Below are 21,286 nucleotides of genomic sequence, written 5' to 3' on the forward strand. Positions count from 1 at the left end.
ATCTGCTATGAGAACGCGATATCAGAGATTTGTGGATACAGTTTCTATATGTTGAAAACACAAGGACACTTTAAATCCTGAAAATAATTTTCTACTCGGTAGCTTTACGATGGTTTTAGTGGAACATTTGTGATCCTTTCACTCTACATCACTACATCCATCAACTCAGAAACCCTATTTCCAGAAGCAGTCCTCTTTCACCTCCCATCGCACATTCAACGACTAGAGTATTTTCAACTCAAGCTGCAAGTTATGATTACTTTATTAAATAACGACCTTGACATGTATTTTAAAGTAAATTTTCTTCCTATGAATTTATGATATTTTTGTGAAAGTGTGAGGAACAGAAACCATAAAAAATATCTTCGGCCTCAATTTACCTTTTAAAGAATGCTCCCCTTATTCTATGCCCATTTACAATGATGTCAGGTCTCTTATTTTTATTAGCAAGATCACAGAAATAATTTTCTAGGTTATTTTGGCTTGACCTCACTCAAAAGAACTTGAAAGTCTTCTATATGAAATGCCAGGCACGAGCTGGAAAATAGTTTAGCTGACATTTTACGCATGGCCTCAAAGAAGAATGCTCTTACTTATTTGAATTGTAATCTTAAAGTTAAAATGATTTTTCAGGTTGTAATTTAACCGCAGGGGGGAAGGTATTACTATTGTATTGCAGGAAACTGACATGCAAAAGTTGCTAATTTTCAATGTCTTTGTAACATTTGCAACTTTTTGGCTTTCTTTGTCTCACTTGCCATTTTTAAGAAGCATAGGCAGTGCATGGTTAGGGAGGGGGTGAGCTGTGGGTGGAACCTCCAGGGTTCTACTCATTTAATAACATGTGCGCCAGAAATATGACACATATTACACCTGAAATCAGTGGCATAGGTTTCAATTTCTGCTGCTCGGACCTGCACCAGAATTTTCACCTCTTAATAATTCCGATGTATCATACACTAGCAGAGTTTGTTATTGTGAAAGAAATTAAGTGGTTAATGAACATGAATTGTGCTAATTGTACTTAATTGTCAAGTATTCTCTATTTTTAAGTCTTTATGCTTAAATGTCTTTGGCTAATATAACAGAGCTGAGTTGAATTAAGAAATATAGTCTCCCTTGGTTCTGTTTTGTAACATTTATAAGAAGCAGACACGGAAAATAGGGAACTACTCAAACTCTGAGACCTTATGAAATATAGAAAGGGACTTTTACAGTGTTTTGAATATACCATTGTTCTTCTGATTGGTTGCATTAATAAATGCTTGTGATTGGACATATTAAGCTTGGCATATGAAACATCAGTCTTAATACACTTATATTTATAGAACATAAAACATTTAGAGCATTTTGAAATGTTCTAATGTTAGAAAATGATATCTATGTCTACTGTGAGCAGGAGTAGATTTGCGCCACACTTTGCAGCATTTTTTAAATCTTTTTATACTGTATTAATAAATCAGTCAAAAATATTTTAGGCCACATCCATCCCAGTAAACACAGGTGATTAAAAAACAAAATCCCATGTAATGACAATTCAGGGACATCTATTCTTATGACTCTTTGTTGTGTCATTCCTCTTTACTTCCTGCTAGAGTTAGGGATGAATTTGTCACCAGTCTGCAAAAAAGGTACAACTGGGAGGGTGTCCCTGCACTTATTGGATGGGATGAAACTGTGCAGGGACACCGCCCTAACTGGTAATAAACCCCTGTATCTTTATTGAAAACTGCTGTCAATTTATTCTAGGAGCTTCCTAAAGACAGAACCTAACATTATCAACCAGAAAATAGAAGTTCACATGTATGAGATTATATGTGGCAGTCTATTTGCATCCTCCTTTTCTCTGACAGCCTAGTATGCATATGTGATACTTTGTGTTTGGAAACAGAAAAAGAAAGGCTAAGTAGAACATCCCATAATGACTATGCAGGAACCTGGGCCTGTCATTCAAGAAGGAGAAGGAAGGGCTGGCAGATAAAGCAGGAGAAGCAGGGCCGCCTTCAGGGCACTTAACTGCTCATTTGAATATCCATTATTATTATTTTTTTATCCAGAATGAATTAACATATCAATAAGTGAAAGGTATCATTACATTCTGCTGGGCTAGCCCTACAGGACATTGTGCCTGTTGTAACAGTGACTTTCCTGGTGATGGACTCCCTTGAATGCTCGATTAACCATGATTAGCTATTTGCCATATGATGCATGGGTTGTTATGGGTTGGTATAAAATACCAGAACATTTTTCATAAGATCCTTTGAGTTGGTAAATAGATTTGACCCCTTTCACCCCATTTGCTTGCCTCATTTTATTTTTTCTTATTTCATTTTACTTTTGTAATTCTTTTAATTTGTGCACATTTTCACTTTCAGAACCACACTTATGTGATCCAGGGGAGTTCCTATGTCACGATAATGTGACATGTGTGTCACAAAGCTGGCTATGTGATGGAGAACAGGATTGCCCCGATAAGTCAGACGAAACACTAGGTCATTGTAAGTAATGGAATTTATTTTAAGTTTCGTGTTTGTGTGCTCTAGTGTTAAATGCTTGACCATGGGACATTTTGGTACATCATAGTCACTATCCTTTGCACTTTACTGTGCTTTTAGCTTTTCACATATCTTCATTAATAATTAAATGAATAAAAAATATTGGAAAAAAGGTAAACAAGAAATATTTCAATATAGAGAAATGGTTATAATGCTAATTGAACAATGTGTAATGTATACCAGAATATTAAAGCCTTGGCTTTTGGTCCCAGTCTGGGAAACATGGTTTGTTTGATGGACATATTTGCTTGGCTAACTGCAGCTCATCTGAACTGAACTCACTGGATCTACTGTATAATGCTGTGAGTTCCAGCCCAACCACAGATCTACTGTCTCATATACACATATGTTGTATGAATACAGTAGACCCATGGCCGGTTGGGACTCACATAGATCACTATAAAATTGTGATTTTGGGTCAGCCAAGCCACAACCTTTTTGGAAATGGATCCATCACATGTACCATATTTTCAAGACCGTAAATGCTCATGTGAAACTGGCCTAAGAGTATGTTCCCATGTTGGAAAATACATGTAAAAAAAAATACATGTAAAAAAAAATGCATATATTTGAAATTGACCTGTAGTAGAAATCCAAGGCTGAATGAGGCCTCTGAGGGGTTCAGTGACGTGGGACTCAGCACTTATTAGCATATTTTAAATAATTTTTTGGTCTGTACAAATCACTTTATCACAGTTACCTGCTTATCTGTCATTCTAATCCTGTCTGTAATGAAAAGGAGATATCACCTCTGTAGATAGATAAGACAGGACCCACCATTCACCATATTACTTTTACAATGACCTCTTCATCAGTCACAGGCTATACCTAGAAAACTCTCCCATAGAAGTCAATGAGGCCACGTCCAGAATATTGTGTCTATGGACCATGGGGCTGCCATAAGGCAATTTTTTCTAAATTCTGTTAAGAACAGCTCAGGCAAGATGGCTGCCCCCATAATCATGTTTAGGAAATAGAATAAATCTGCAATCACAAAATAAAAACAGATTAGAAAAAAGTGTTGTTGCTACCTGGTTTTTAACTAGCAGATTACATTTTTCGTGGCACATTTCAGAAAACAGGTGTAAAACCTGTAAATGCTGTTTTTGAGTCAGCAACATCCTAGTCTGAGCTTGTTCTTTCTTCTGGCATTTTCCCACAAGCTTTTTTATAGAACCAGGAAAAGAAAAACGCCACTAAAAATGCCATAAAATAAAATTTGTTAGATGTAAAAAAAAAATGCTGGGCTCTTAAAATATATGATTTATTTTATTTATTTATTTTTCATGAAAAGAACATTGAGCTTGACAATGTTCCTTAAAAAATGAAAAAAAAAATGAAAAAAAAAATTCTACCGTATTACTCATCCCCTTGTATTGAAAATATGGATCTCTATAGACCACAATGCCAAACAGTACATAAATGCTAGCTGTTATCTAGAAGAAAATATATAAAAGCGATAGATCATAACTATAGCTCCGGCACAAGTGGATGGAAAACAGATACGCTTAAAGAAAGTAGTGGGAAAATACAGGTTTGCTTAACATTGCTTAACAATAGCTATTTAAGTGGCAGGAGCCGTCGGAGAACACAGCAGTGTGTGAATAGATTACGGAGCACAAATGACTAGAGAGAAGATGTTATTAAATTTTAATGTCCCTAGTTTGTGTCTGAGGAAAATGAGAATGCTTCCTGTTGAATGTCACTGTGTTAATCATTGTGTCGAAAAGACCGAGACTGACAAGAACAAAGTGCGTTGAGGATTTGTAAAGTGCTTTGAAGAGGCAGTCATTACTTTATATTTGACGAAAAACTCACAAGATAATTGAAGGCGATTGAACAGATCTGATAAAAAGTTTATAGTAAAGTTAACAATAGTTTATGATAGTACATTTTATGATATGTTTCCGTTTTCTCTATTTATGAGAAAGAAATATCCTCGTGCTTAGGCGCAAAAATGAAGGTATTTACTAAAAAAGCTAAATGATCTTAAAGCCAAGGCAATGCCTCTGTCCTGTGTACCGCATGAGGATAAGACTGCTGTATAGGGAATTGGAAAGGAATGTAGATAACACTGGGGTAATTCTTATTATTAAGAATGAAATATATAATGAACTATGATGAAAAACTCAGTTGCTGCAGAATCACATTTCGAAGAGAAGATAGAAGATTTGTGTCAATTACTAATGTGAATGCTGACCCAAACAGGGCCAGCCACAATGTGTATCCCTACACTATATGTACAGATGTAGCAGGGTTAGCACTCAAACTCTTAACTCAAATTTCTTAAATCATTGTGTTACCGCATCTTGAAACTATATTCATTTCCCTGTCACATATGCAGTGCAGGTGTACCTCACACCAAAAATAGGTATATGTCACCCACTGAACTAACAGACGGATTAACTATATTCATTTCCCTGTCACATATGCAGTGCAGGTGTACCTCACACCAAAAATAGGTATATGTCACCCACTGAACTAACAGACGGATTAACTATATTCATTTCCCTGTCATATATGAAGTGCAGGTGTACCTCAAACCAAAAATGGGTATATTTTACCCTCAGAACTAACAGACTGATTAACTATATTAATTTCCCTGTCACAGATGCAGTGCACGTGTATCTCACACTACAAATGGGTAGATGTAACCGGCCGAACTAACAGTCAGATTAAGTATAATAATTTCCCTGTCACACATAAAGTGCACGTGTATCTCACACCAAAAATGGGTAGATGTCACCCACCGAACTAACAGATGGATTAACTATATTAATTTCACTGTCATGTATGCAGTGCAGGTGTACCTGACACCTAAAATGGGTATATAACACTAGTGTTAGGCGAACATGCTCGGCCAAACACCGCGGGTGCCCAAGCCAGTGTATTTAAATGTAATTTAGCATCTATTTCTGAAAAGTCTCTGCCGGAATTTAAACTCCCTTGTACATTAGAGGCAAAGACCTTATCCACTCAGCTATAAAGCTGAATGCAAAACTGTGTCAAAAAAACCTCATAGTAGTTTCTGATGTAGTGACTAGTGAGTATTCCTATTCAGCAAAAGACTTAATTTATATTTCTGTGCAGGTTGACCCGCAGCTGTATAATGTAGTGCTTAACGTCCTTGCCTCTATTGTACAAAGTTATACGTTTTTAGCCATAATATATTTACATATATTATTATACATTTAGAATATATAATATATTATAATATATGTAAATATATTATGGCTAAAAACATCAGTAGTAGTTTCCCACATATTATGCATTCAAATATATCAGAAATATGAATATATATATATATATATATATATATATATATATATTTTTGTAATTACACATTTATTTTGTGCCATACATTTTTTACAATTACTAAAAAAATGCATAAAATATATAAATTATATCTCTATTTCTGAAATGTTTCTGCCAGGATTTGAACTCCCAACCTTGTACATTAGAGGCAAAGATGTTAACCACTACACTATATAGCAACATATTAACCTTGACAGAAATATAAAATAAGTCTTCTGCTGAATAGGAATACTTACTACATTAGAAACTACTATGAGGTTTTTCTGACACAGTTTAGCATTCAGCTTAGTAGCTGAGTGGATAAGGTCCCCAAGCACTGACTCCCTATATGGATATAGCTATTAGTGATGAGTGGCAGGGATCATAATCAAATTTGTTTTATTCTAAAAAAAAAATACTCTAAAAATCGGCAAGGTAATGATCGCGTAATATGCAAATATTACGCGATCAATACAGGCATGGGTCAAAAAAGAATATATAGCACTATAGAATATAGTGCTATATATTTGCTTTTTAGAATATTCGTCATTTTTTTCCATCTGAAGTTATGATTCCTCCCTGCTTAAGCTGCTTGTCAAGCAACTTAAGCAGGGAGGAATTATGACTTCAGATGGAAAAAAAAAGATGAATATTTTAAAAAACAAATATATTTGATATAGTGCTATATATTCGTTTTTTAGAATATTCGTAATATTCTAAAACAAGAATATATAGCAATATAGCGAATATTCTAAAAAGCAAATGTAGAGCAATTTAGCTAATTTTCTTTGTTTAATAGTTGTAATTTTTTCTCAACTGAAGTTCAGATTTGAAAAAAATGACGACTATAAAAAAAAAGATTATAGCACTATATTAGCTAAATTGCTCTATATTATTTTTTTTTTCAAATATTCACTATATTGCTATATATTCTTGTTTTAGAATATTACAAATATTCTAAAAAAAACTAATATATAGCACTATATCGAATATATTAGTTTTTTTAGAATATTCGTCTTTTTTTTTCAATCTGTACAGTTGTTCCATTTCGGCATACTCCTCCCCGACAAGCGTCCCCGTCACCATGGGAACGCCTGGGGGTTGGTGAGATTGTGAAAACTAAGATCCGATGGGATCTTAGTTTTCACGATCTCACTAACCCCCAGGCATTCCCATGGTGACTGGGACGTTTGTCGGGGAGGAGTATGTCGAAGTAGAACAACTGTACAGATTGAAAAAAAATAAGAGGAATATTCTAAAGCATGAATATATTCGATATAGTGCTATATTTTAGTTTTTTAGAATATTCGTAATTTTTTCCATCTAAAGTCATGATTCCTCCCTGCTTAAGTTGCTTGTGGACCAATGACTCATTAGCCCGCAAGCAAGAAGCAGGGAGGAATCATGTGTTCAGATGGGAAAAAATGACGAATATTCGCTATAACGAATATATAGCACTATATTCGAAATACTCGCAAATTCTCGAAGTTGCAATATTCAAGATAAAAATTCGCTATTTGAATATTCGCTCAACACTAATAGCTATATATCAAGTCAGCGCAGGGACTCCTAAGCCGAACTAGAGTATGTATCCCTACCCAGCACCAACCATAATATGTATCCCTACACAGCACCAACCAGAATATGTAACCCTACACAGGGCAATATAATCCAAATAAGGTCGGCACTGCTCAAAGATTTGGCGGTGCACGTGTCTGAAGGCAGGAATCCCAATAGATAATTCGAGAAGAATAAGACCGGCACTCGCTCTGATGAATAATCTTGTAGATTTATTCAGTCACATATTACATCATAGTGACGCGTTTCAGCAACTAAGTGCTTTCATCAGACTGAATGTAAACATCTTACAGCAAGCTCTGGTTTATATACTAAATAAAGACAAAGGAAATTACATCACATTGTTTCATTAGACTCCTCCCACAGCTGAATCTCTGCCGAGTGTACGTGAATCAACACAGGTGAATTGTGTTCTCTGAAACATCTAGTTTCGCTATAGAGAAAAATAAAAGAAAAACATAATTACAGGTAATCGCATCACATGAAACCACTGACATTATAATCTTGATTTAGGCCTTTTGGATCCATGGTTTGTAACCGATGGATCCAGTATGCCTCTCTTTTTAAGAGCAATTTATTTCTATCACCGCCGCGTCGAGGTAATGTAACACCTTCTATGACCTGATAGCGTAATTGTGATATAGTATGTCCCTTTTGATGGAAATGATACGGTAGTGGGAGTAACAAATTCTCTTTTCTAATTGTCGATTTATGTTTACTTAATCGATCTTTAATTCTCATGGAGGTTTCCCCCACATATAATAAACCACAGGGGCATTTGATAATATATATTACAAATCGACTATCGCAAGTAAATACCCCTCTGATAGGGATTTGTTCGCCAGAATGTGGGTGTGAGAAGTAACCACCCTTAATGACACTCAAACAATTCACACAATTCAAGCATGAGAATGTGCCCTGTCTGGGGGTGGATAATGTAATCTGTCTAGGGCTACTCTTGTTACTGCCTATATCTGCCCTAATAATCTTGTCACGCAGATTGTCTGCTCTTTTAAAGCACATCATCGGGGGTCTCTGAAATTCGTCAATTTGGGGATAGGATCTCAAAACTACCTGCCAATGTTTATTGATTATACTTTTTGCCCTTTGGATCCAAGGGTGGTATTTTTTGGCGTCGTTTTATCGACTACATTCTTTGCGTGTGGCGTGGTGACGTTCGATCCCTCACGTTTTCACCACATACCTTAATTCTATCTGGGAGGAACTACAGTTCACCATACATTTTGATAAAAATAAGATTTCATTCTTAGACACCTGGGTTCTACTAGGGGAAGATGGGCATATTCACACGGACCTTTTAATTAAAAGCACCGATCGGAACAGTCTACTTTCCTTCACCAGTAGTCACCCTGAGTCTACAAAAAAAATCAATCCCCTTTTCACAATATCAGCGGATCAAGCGGATAGTTAGTAGTCCGGAAACCCTGACAACACGATTAGAAGAAATGACTCATAAATTTCTAGAGAGGGGTTACCCCAGACAACTACTGGATGAACAGAGGAGTCGACTTGAGGGTCCACAAGAGGTTAAATCCATTCAATCACCACGGATTCCACTGGTGGTTAAATACCACCCTTGGATCCAAAGGGTAAAAAGTATAATCAATAAACATTGGCAGGTAGTTTTGAGATCCTATCCCCAAATTGACGAATTTCAGAGACCCCCGATGATGTGCTTTAAAAGAGCAGACAATCTGCGTGACAAGATTGTTAGGGCAGATATAGGCAGTAACAAGAATAGCCCTAGACAGATTACATTATCCACCCCCAGACAGGGCACATTCTCATGCTTGAATTGTGTGAATTGTTTGAGTGTCATTAAGGGTGGTTACTTCTCACACCCACATTCTGGCGAACAAATCCCTATCAGAGGGGTATTTACTTGCGATAGTCGATTTGTAATATATATTCTCAAATGCCCCTGTGGTTTATTATATGTGGGGAAACCTCCATGAGAATTAAAGATCGATTAAGTAAGCATAAATCGACAATTAGAAAAGAGAATTAGTTACTCCCACTACCGTATCATTTCCATCAAAAGGGATATACTATATCACAATTATGCTATCAGGTCATAGAAGATGTTACATTACCTCGATGCGGCGGTGATAGAAATAAATTGCTCTTAAAAAGAGAGGCATATTGGATCCATCGGTTACAAACCATGGATCCAAAAGGCCTTAATCGAGATTATAATGTCAGTGGTTTCATGTGATGCGATTACCTGTAATTATGTTTTTCTTTTATTTTTCTCTATAGCGAAACTAGATGTTTCAGAGAACACAATTCACCTGTGTTGATTCACGTACACTCGGCAGAGATTCAGCTGTGGGAGGAGTCTAATGAAACAATGTGATGTAATTTCCTTTGTCTTTATTTAGTATATAAACCAGAGCTAGCTGTAAGATGTTTACATACAGTCTGATGAAAGCACTTAGTTGCTGAAACGCATCACTATGATGTAATATGTGACTGAATAAATCTACAAGATTATTCATCAGAGCGAGTGCGGGACTTATCCTACACAGGGCAAGTCATAATATGTATCTCTGCACAGTGCCAACCACAATATGTATCCCTATGCAAAGCCAAACATAATATTAATTCCTATGCAATGCCAACCACAATACAGGGAGTGCAGAATTATTAGGCAAGTTGTATTTTTGCGGATTAATTTTATTATTGAACAACAACCATGTTCTCAATGAACCCAAAAAACTCATTAATATCAAAGCTGAATATTTTTGGAAGTAGTTTTTAGTTTGTTTTTAGTTTTAGCTATTTTAGGGGGATATCTGTGTGTGCAGGTGACTATTACTGTGCATAATTATTAGGCAACTTAACAAAAAACAAATATATACCCATTTCAATTATTTATTTTTACCAGTGAAACCAATATAACATCTCAACATTCACAAATATACATTTCTGACATTCAAAAACAAAACAAAAACAAATCAGTGAACAATATAGCCACCTTTCTTTGCAAGGACACTCAAAAGCCTGCTATCCATGGATTCTGTCAGTGTTTTGATCTGTTCACCATCAACATTGCGTGCAGCAGCAACCACAGCCTCCCAGACACTGTTCAGAGAGGTGTACTGTTTTCCCTCCTTGTAAATCTCACATTTGATGATGGACCACAGGTTCTCAATGGGGTTCAGATCAGGTGAACAAAGAGGCCATGTCATTAGATTTTCTTCTTTTATACCCTTTCTTGCCAGCCACGCTGTGGAGTACTTGGACGCGTGTGATGGAGCATTGTCCTGCATGAAAATCATGTTTTTCTTGAAGGATGCAGACTTCTTCCTGTACCACTGCTTGAAGAAGGTGTCTTCCAGAAACTGGCAGTAGGACTGGGAGTTGAGCTTGACTCCATCCTCAACCCGAAAAGGCCCCACAAGCTCATCTTTGATGATACCAGCCCAAACCAGTACTTTACCTCCACCTTGCTGGCGTCTGAGTCGGACTGGAGCTCTCTGCCCTTTACCAATCCAGCCACGGGCCCATCCATCTGGCCCATCAAGACTCACTCTCATTTCATCAGTCCATAAAACCTTAGAAAAATCAGTCTTGAGATATTTCTTGGCCCAGTCTTGACGTTTCAGCTTGTGTGTCTTGTTCAGTGGTGGTCGTCTTAAAGCCTTTCTTACCTTGGCCATGTCTCTGAGTATTGCACACCTTGTGCTTTTGGGCACTCCAGTGATGTTGCAGCTCTGAAATATGGCCAAACTGGTGGCAAGTGGCATCTTGGCAGCTGCACGCTTGACTTTTCTCAGTTCATGGGCAGTTATTTTGCGCCTTGGTTTATCCACACGCTTCTTGCGACCCTGTTGACTATTTTGAATGAAACGCTTGATTGTTCGATGATCACGCTTCAGAAGCTTTGCAATTTTAAGAGTGCTGCATCCCTCTGCAAGATATCTCACTATTTTTGACTTTTCTGAGCCTGTCAAGTCCTTCTTTTGACCCATTTTGCCAAAGGAAAGGAAGTTGCCTAATAATTATGCACACCTAATATAGGGTGTTGATGTCATTAGACCACACCCCTTCTCATTACAGAGATGCACATCACCTAATATGCTTAATTGGTAGTTGGCTTTCGAGCCTATACAGCTTGGAGTAAGACAACATGCATAAAGAGGATGATGTGGTCAAAATACTCATTTGCCTAATAATTCTGCACTCCCTGTATGTATCCCTACACAGCGCCAACCACAATATGTATCTCTACACAGTGCCAACCACAATATGTATCTCTATGCAAGGCCAACCACAATATGTATCCCTACCAAGGGCCAACCACAATATGTATCCCTACCCAGGGACAACCACAATATGTATCCCTACCCAGAGACAACCACAATATGTATCCCTACCCAGCGCCAACCACAATATGTATCCCTATCCAGCACCAACCACAATATATATCCTTACCAAACGCCAACCACAATATGTATCCCTACCCAGTGCCAACAACAATATATGTATCCCTACCCAGTACCAACCACAATAAGTATCCCTACCCAGCACCAACCACAATATGTATCCCTACACAGCGCCAACCAGAATATGTAACCCTACACAGGGCAAGCCATAATATGTATCTCTGCACAGCGCCAACCACAATATATATCCCTAAGTAAAGCCAACCATAATATGTATCTCTACTCAGTGCCAACCACATTCTATATCCCTACACAGCGTCAACCGCAAAATATCCGTATGCAGAGCCAACCACAATATATCCGTATGCAGAGCCAACCACATTATGTATCCCCACACAGCGCCAACCACAGTATGTATCCCCACACAGCGCCAACCATAATGTGCATCACCAATATAAATCTTAAGGCCTTGATGATGTTTTCTATGGCTGCAAAAGATTCCACGCCAGATATTCCAACAAGATGGCGCAGCTGGCCCGTCACAAGCAGATGGATCAGGTATTATTTATTTATTTTTAATTATACACTCTGTTAAAAATACTAGATAACAAAATCATGTATGAATGCGCCATCTAAGGGGTACAATGACGAAGAGTGGAGCAATCTCTATTCATGACATTGAGTGTCATATTTTCCTGATTTTTTTTTTACCTAACTAAGCAAATGGCGTCTTGAATGCAACAAAAAAGTATCCATCCTATAAAATACTGGGTAATGATATTAGGAATGTCAAAGAACCCAGACAACTATAAAGAGTGTAAGACTAAAGGTTTTTATGCAGGAAACAGTAAAGTACAAAGTAACATCAAACATTCTTTGTAGTATTTTTAGAAGATACATTATATATTATGGAGGTTTAAATTTTGAAACAAAACGGAGCCTCATGCATCAGATATGATTGGTTTTAATCTCCCAGATAGTTTTGATGCATGAGGTCTGCTGGGTCTCATGTATCAATCTTGTGATGATAAAAAAAAAAAAATTCAAATATGTAAAAAAAAAAATATTCATCACTGTATCACGCTATTATCCAACAAAAAACATCAGCTGTAATGGGTTCCTTTTTTTCTTAATAAAGGGGCCAAGAACTTATAATAGTGGAACATATGAAGAATTCAAATAAGACCCTCTACTGTTGGTTGACACTACAACACCCCTGTCCACAAAAAAACATGGTGCTTGTTTGCTTCCAAATCTTTCTCTTCTCTGATTCTTGGGTTAATTTTCCCAACCTTATACAAATTATTTCCACTATTAAAATAACAATACTGTGGACTGGTTGAGTACTTAGTGATCAGATGCATAAGACCAGTATGGTAGGTTACGGTTTATCCTAGAAGTAGGAAATACTTAGTATGCAATGACAACTTGATTTATTTCATCTAAGATTATGAACATGAATTAACCTCAATGCTGTATATTAGATGTTTCAAATATATTGATATGCTCAACACAATCACTGTAACAATCTCTGCTCCAGAAGGAAGGCAAAGAGGTAGGAGAAGGTGTAGACTGAGAGCTGTGATGAACTCACCTGTTCTGGCTTCTGACATGGAGCAAAGAAGCAGAAAGAGGCTTTATTTGAGAGCCAATCAGAGCTCTACCTTAATACTCTTGTGATATTGCTGAATGCAGGTTTTTGTACCCCTTTTTGTACTTTCAATTTAGTTCATGTGTTTGCTAATTTGTTCTGTGCATTATATAAGTATCCTGTGTTTTGACCTGGCTCATTTACCCAACTACTTTTTGCCTTCTACCTGGAAATTGCTACCATGTATGACCTCAGGCCATTATTCTGACTACTATTTTGCCTTTTGTTATTGTGATATTTGTCTCCCTTGGTTTTGACCGTGCTCCTTTACTTGACTATTCTTTGGCTTCTCCCTTGTATTCACTGCTGTGCTGTTATCCTGACTACTCTCCTGCCTTTTGTCATTGTGCTGCTTGTCTTTTGTCTTTGGTTTTGACCTGGGTTGCGTTTGTTGTGGATTCTGGATACTGATTTGGCTCTGATGTTATTTCTGTTCTGGTTCTGTGTTTGGTTACTGATTTGGCTTTGATGTTATTTCCCAACTGGTTCTGTCTCTGCTAGGTGAGCAGAAGATAGGATTCCATTCCACCTGCCGGAACTGCTTAAGGTTGACTAATTCGGTTTCTGAGTCAGATCACCCCTATTGGGGCAGCTATTCTTTGATAGGCAAGGCCCCTGGACTGTTGCAGCACTAGTTTGCCAGTTCCTAGTGTCAAGTCTGGCAGTGGATGTGTATTTGCTGGACAGGTCATAGTACGATTACAGTTTTGTCACAATATGGCAAAACAAAGTAGTTGATCAATTAATATTTAAGTTTGATAGTTTTTTTATGATTTTTTTCATAATCATATTTTTATAATTTTTATATATCTATATGTAACTTGCATATAGGTTGTAAGAAGCTTATTTTTGTTTTTCTCTTGTTTTAGCCCTAGAGATATGCCCTATTGTTCAAGGAGAATCTCTAATTTAATTTTATAACCTCAAGGGATATGATTGATAGCACAGGACATAACAGTAATGGGTAATATACACTGCATGTCCTAAAAAAAAGTCGCCACCTGGATTTAACTAAGCAAATAGTTATGAGCCTCCTATTGGATAATTACTGCATGGGGCGATTATCTTTCAGCTGCAACAAGTTATTTAACCCCGACTTGTGCAATTAGTTACTTCTAATTTCTTAAAAAAACATGTCGAAAGACACATCTCGTGGTCGTGGAAAATATGTTTGTCTGTTTGAGAAGGGTCAAATCTTTGGCATGCATCAAGCACAGAAAACATCTAAGGAGATTGCAGAAACTACTAAAATTGGGTTAAGAACTGTCCAATGCATTATTAAAAACTGAAAGGATAGTGGGGGCCCATCGTATTCGAGGAAGTGTGGTGGGAAAAAAATCCTGAATGATCGTGATCGGCGATCACTTAAAAGTTTGGTGAAATCAAATCAAAGAAAAACAACAGTAGAACTTAGGGCTATGTTTAATAGTGAAAGTAAGAGCATTTCCAAATGCACAATGTGAAGGGAACTCAAGGGATTGGGACTGAACAGCTGTGTAGCTGTAAGAAAACCACTAATCAGTGAGGCAAACCAGAAAAAACAAAAGGCTTCAATTTGCTTGGGAGCATAAAAATTTGACTCTGGAGCAATGGAAGAAGGTCATGTGGTCTGGTGAGTCCAGATTTACCCTGTTACAGAGTGATGGGCGCATCAGGGTAAGAAGAGAGGCAGATGAAGTGATGCACCTATAATGCCTAGTGCTTACTGTACAAGCCTGTGGGGACAGTGTTATGATCTGGGGTTGCTGAAGTTGGTCAGGTCTAGCTTCAGCAACAGTATGTGCTCCAAGAATGAGGTCAGCTGATACCTGAACATACTGAATGACCAGGTTATTTCATCAGTGGATTTTTTCTTCCCTGATGGCACGGGCATGTTCCAAGATGACAATGTCAGGATTCATCAGGCTCAAAAAGAGTCCAGACCTTACACCCATTGAGAATCTTTTTTTAATTTTTTTTGGTGGTGACTTTTTTTGGGACAGGCAGTGTATATTTCTTTTAATGAAATAACTCCCCAATATGATTCATCCTACAAGGGATCCAATTTTACTGTCTGATTTTGGTGGCGTTGTCCAAAGATGGACCTCACATCCAAGCTCCATTAGTTAATCAAGGGAGCCTTAATTCCCTTTCTGGGGCAAACTAACCCTTCCTTGGTATAAATAAAGGTAATGATATAAGCTATTACTCATTATTCACCAAAGATCAGGATACAGTTTCCACTGAAAATATTCATGTCACTTGGGTATTATAACTTATTTCATTTCAGAAGGGTGTAATGAATCATTTTATTGTGCATCATTTTACTCGTTGAACAATCTGAATAGAAGCATGACCCACATCTTATTAATTCTGAGAAGTGAAAGAATGAAAACTTGGCTGAGTAACTTAAGGAAATGCAATATTTTATTCTCTTGCTTTAATAATATCTGGGTGAATGATTTGCATGAAAGTCTCATCCCTTCAGACTGAGAACCACCTAATTGTTCAGTCCCATAGTAAGCATTTACATACCGTATAATAAAATCATTATGCTTTACGTTTACCGTTTATTAGGCCCCGTATAATGCGCCAAGGCTGCATTAAATCAAGTGCTCACAATAACGGCACATAATATTTAAGTATATAATCATCAATAAAAGCTTCAATTTTTTTTTTTTTTTGGTGGCATTCATTATTACGTCCGAAGGAGTCATTGCAAATAGTTCTATTGAATTAGCTTTAATATAATTTTAATACCATTTAATTACCCAACCCAGAGACAAGGAGAAAGAGGAAGGAAAGTTTTGCATTTGTATTGTAACTCTATAAGCAAAAAGGATCACGCTTAAAAGAAATTTAATGGAATATGTATTACTTACGCTGCAATAAATTTTTGAATGCTGCTGCTGTGATAAATCTTCGACCATTCTGGTGCATATCCCTAGAGGCAATGGATCAGGTAGTGTGAGTGTTTTTATATATATATATATATATATATATATCTACACCTGTAGATAGATAGATAGATAGATAGATATGATTTTTATGGTTCTCTTCTAGTGGGTCACATTAATAGTCATGTATAAAGGTGTCCTTTCTAACCCTTGCTTGGCTCAGCATATCGTGAAATAAGTTGTGGTGACCAGCTCATGATTTTGTAGTCTTCAGTCGGTAGTTGTTTGCGCTATATGGGCCGAGTTCATCATTAAGATTCTCCGCTTATGTGGCATGAGACTCCACGTTTGTAACTTTTTCAAAGGCACTCTTTCCGATAAGGGGGTGTGGAGAGGCTGGAGAAGGGATGCAGTTTTTTTTAATGTTAAGTCCACTTTGCTATACCTGTTTTTTTTTTAACAAAAAACATACTCACTTGTTAAGCCCACTTTGCTACACCTGTTTTAAAAAAATAAAATAAAAAAAAACAACATACTCACTTGTTCCTCATCTCTTTGTTCCAATTGTCTGGCTCCCCTCTTGGGTTTTACAGTCACTGCCCTATAAACTTCCAGATTGACAGGGACATTTGTGCTGCTGCTTCAACTGATGACTGGCCTCAGCGGTAATGTGTCCACAAGTGACATCTCACTGCTTGGTCACATCACTACTGCAGGGTGGATGTAATCCCAATTTGTCCAGAAGTTTACAGGACTGTGCCCGGAAAACCTCTGAAGGGAGGCAGGAGAATTTTAATAATTGCACAAAGCGGGAAAACAACTTCATCCTGGCAAAAACCTCCCCTTTTTTTTTTTTTATAAACACTTTATTAATCATCCAACAATAACCATTACATTAAATATGTAATTATTAACATATATCAACATATTTTCCTTTAACCCCGCAAAATTCCCCCCCCACCCCTGCGATGCGTCTTCCTTCCCCACCACTCCTCCGTCCTAGGACCGAGGAGTAGTGGTGACGGGTGAAGAGCGGGGAAGCTCTATGAGTTCCAGTCTCCCCAGGTTCCAATCCATTTTTTCTCAGCCTTTCTCTGCTTATACAAAATATATTCATATCTCTTAGTAGTATTCACCAGATTTAACCATGTATTCCTAGTGGGACTGTTTCGTGAAAACCAGGAACGTGCTATCAAAAGTCGTGCCAAAAACATTATCTTAAATAAAAGATTTTTTTTATGTTGCTGACAGCTCACCTTGGCCAACTCACTCAGTACCCAACATTCAGCAGAGAAAGGGATCCGCACCTTAAATTTTCCCTCAATATATTTATGAATAGCCCCCCAATAGTGTTTCAACTCTGCACAGGACCAGAACATATGCAAATAATCTGCTTCAGGAACATTGCACCTAGGACAGTTGGAATCATTCCTAATCCCACATCTATTAAGCCAGAGAGGTGTAACATAAAGTCTATGTAAAATATTAAACTGCACCACAACGTGATTAAAATTATGTGAAACCAATTTTAAATTCAAAGTTGCCTTCTGCTGGTCACCCAAATGGATCATTGGACACTCATTTTGCCAAGTCCTCTGGCCAGCAGAAGAAACACCTCCAAATCGAGATACAAGTAAATTTTTATAAAGGTGAGAAATCTTCATCTTCTGATCCAAATTCCCTATCCACTCATTAAATTGTGTTGAAGTGTGTATTTAAAACCTATTTTCTTCCTTTATACTCAAAAGTGCCGATCTTAACTGTAGATACCAAAACCATAATAATTTCTGTGCTTTTTCTCTCTGTGATAATTCTACAAATGAAATAATATCTCCATTACTTACTACCTGTGTCAAATATAAAATATAACTTTTTTGCCAATATTGTTCCTTAGCTAGTTCATCTAAAGTTTGTAAATGCTGGTTATACCATAAAGGAGTGCATCCTAGTGAACCTTTCACTCCACACCATAGTCTAATAGAACACGAAGACTTCATAAAAAGATTCCTGGCTTATCTAAATTCCCTATCGGAGTTGATCAGTTAATCAGACTCCAGTAGAGTAAAAAAGTTATCATATTGAGATCTGTTCACTAAGTCCCTACAAAGTGGACTCTCTTTCCATTCCGGGAGAAAACAAAACTGTGTAGCTAAGAAATATCCCTTAAAACAAGGGAGGTTAACTCCTCCCCTCTCCAGGGGCTTATACCAATGCTCTAACTTAAGTCTTACCCGTTTCCTCCCCCAAAGTAGATCATTAATAATCCTTTTGATTACCTTAAAAAACCTATCCGGGATCCAGACTGGAGAATTCCTAAAGAGATAGAGTAGCTGAGGGAGAATCACTATCTTAACTAAAGATATTCTATCAGCCTTCGATAAAGGTAATCAAAGCCACATTGTTATTTTTAACCTTAACTTATTTATCAATGGCATCAAGTTAAGAGGAATAAAATCTTCCACCCTAGGGGAGACCATAATACCAAGATACTCAAAGGAGTCAGCAATTTTCAGAATGTTCAGCGGACTATCATTGGAGAATGAGAGTTTTTCTAAGGGCATAATGGTTATATCTAGTGGCATAATCTTGGTTTTATCCCAATTCACATCCAGACATGAGGCTTCTCCAAAAGAGTTTTTTTATAATTTGCATAATAGTTAACAGAGTAGATTCTGTCTGTTAGACATAAAATAAAATATCATCAGCATATAAAGAAATGTGATCTTCCGTTCCCGATACCCCAAACCCTAGTATCCTAAGATCCTGTCTGACCCTGGCAGCCAAAGGTTCAATATAGATATCAAATAGAAGAGGAGATAGTGGACATCCCTGTTGAGTGCCCCTAGTCATGGGAAAGCTTCTTGTAAGATGTCCATTTATATTTAGTCTTGCAGTAGGAGATCTATAAAGAAGCTTAACCATATTAATAAACCTAGGGCCAAAGCCCATCCTATGAAGCACTCTCCATAGAAATCCCCACTCAACTCTATCAAAAGCCTTAGATGCATATATAGACAAGATAGATCGTGAAGGCCCTCCAGAGGTCTGTATATTAGAGAAAAGACAATGTAAATTATAAGGAGTCCCCTTATTAGGAATAAAGCCATTTTGGTCTGGATGTATAATTGTTGTCATAACACTAGATAGCCTCATAGCTAAGATTTTAGAATAGAGTTTAACATCTGTGTTCAGCAGAGAAATAGGTCTATAAGATCCCAGCTCATTAGGGTCTTTACCCTTCTTTAATATTACTGTTATCGCGGCCTCTGTCATTGTTTCTGGGAGGATTCCCTCTTTTATTGAATCAGAGAGTGTTCTCCACAGATGGGGAAAAACAACCTTCCCATAATTAGGATAAAACTCATACGGGAGTCCATCAAATCTGGGGGGAGGAGTTATCTGAACAGGCCTTAATTGCATCCTCTATGTCTTGGGGACACAAGACCATCTCCAAACGTTCCTTTTGCCCATCTGATCTTCCACAATAGTACCATCAGACATACGAATACTACGGATCTCTTTCTTTGAATCCTGACTTGCTATTACTCTAGCCAGCATCTTCCCAGGGCGACCTGCCTCTGAAAAATATTTTTGTCCTCTGTTATGCTTTATCCAGAAGAAACTCAGAAAAAGCCTGACTTGTCTTCTGCATAATCTCTCTGCCTTCCTCTGTTTTCCCCTTGGCATACCTAGCCATTCCTACAGTGGCTGCTTCCTCTAGTTCTTTCTCCTTCAATAGCATAACGTTTTCTCAGATTTGCAATTGTGCTGATAAAAATCCCTCTCATAAATGCTTTAAACGCATCCTAAATATATTGAGATTTAGCTGAGGCATAGTTCCTATCCCAAAAGGAGATATCTCCTTTTCTCTCTGATTATGATTCTCAATTATTAATAGCCAGTGGGGATTCAATCTAAATGGGGGTTTCACTCTAGCATCATTCCCAGCCATACATAGCTCTATTAAGAAGGGAACATGGTCTTAAACGGATCTGGCCTCGTATTTTGTACGTTTAACACAGTTTAGATAACCTTTATTTATCAAGGTCAGATCAATTCTAGACATAGAGCTTCCAGATTTACTAATACAAGAAAAAAGCTCTTTTTTCTCTAACTAGATATTCCCAGAAATCCACGAGGCCCACCTCTTGGCAAAAATGAACCAGGGGGGACCCCTTGACCGGGGAACACCCATTCCCTCCAGCAGAGATCCTATCTACCTCTGGATTCATCACACAATTAAAATCCCCATTGACTATCAACAAACAATCAGGCCACAGATCCACAAAGGCCATCAAACAATTCAGTACCTGTCTAGAAAACGGAGGGGGGATATATATAAACGCCAAGATACATAGCTTTCCATCAAGCCTACCATGAAGAAAAACATGTCTCCCCTGTTTATCCATAGAAGATGCCAATCATAAAAAATTAATCTGTTTGTGAATAAATACTGTGACTCCTCTGGAATAGGTAGTATATGTGGAGTTGTAAACCTGTGTAGCCCACCTCTCCCCAAGTCGGGGTATCCTCTCCTGTGAGAAATGAGTTTCAACCAAACAAACAATAGCTGGCAGATGTCTCCTTATCAAATCTAATACCGCCTGTCTTTTTACCTTCTCCCCTAGACACCTAACATTCCTTGTAAGTATTCTTTTAATCATTAATTGATCCTAAAGCCCCCAAGTATCACCCTCCTCAGGCCTCACTCCGTTCCCCACCTCAACGTTAGACGCATCACAGCCCACCCTCCCCTCTAACCACCCCATCGTAGCCCTTTTCTTATATTAATGTCCTGCCTCCCTTTCGGACCTGACCTAGTGGCTTGGTTGGTGATCTCAAAAATTTATAAATTCTGGAGGACTCTATTTGTTTCTGTCCTGGCTTAACCGAAGTCAAGTCCGTGGAGCGTCTATTTTGTTT

General features: G+C 37.6%; 1 protein-coding gene across 1 annotated transcript in view; it reads left to right on the forward strand.

Annotated features, from left to right (window-relative positions):
* The first annotated feature begins 2,182 nt into the window (after positions 1-2,182).
* LRP1B (LDL receptor related protein 1B) overlaps positions 2,183-21,286 on the forward strand; it is a 1,344,280-nt gene continuing 1,325,176 nt past the window's right edge. Inside the window, exons 1-2 of the mRNA XM_040441523.1 lie at positions 2,183-2,222; positions 2,376-2,502. Of these exons, the coding sequence (XP_040297457.1) occupies positions 2,183-2,222; positions 2,376-2,502 (167 nt within the window). The remainder of the gene's footprint in view (positions 2,223-2,375; positions 2,503-21,286) is intronic.

The sequence above is a fragment of the Bufo bufo genome, chromosome 7 (assembly GCF_905171765.1).
Source record: "Bufo bufo chromosome 7, aBufBuf1.1, whole genome shotgun sequence".
Classification (NCBI taxonomy): Eukaryota; Metazoa; Chordata; class Amphibia; order Anura; family Bufonidae; genus Bufo; species Bufo bufo.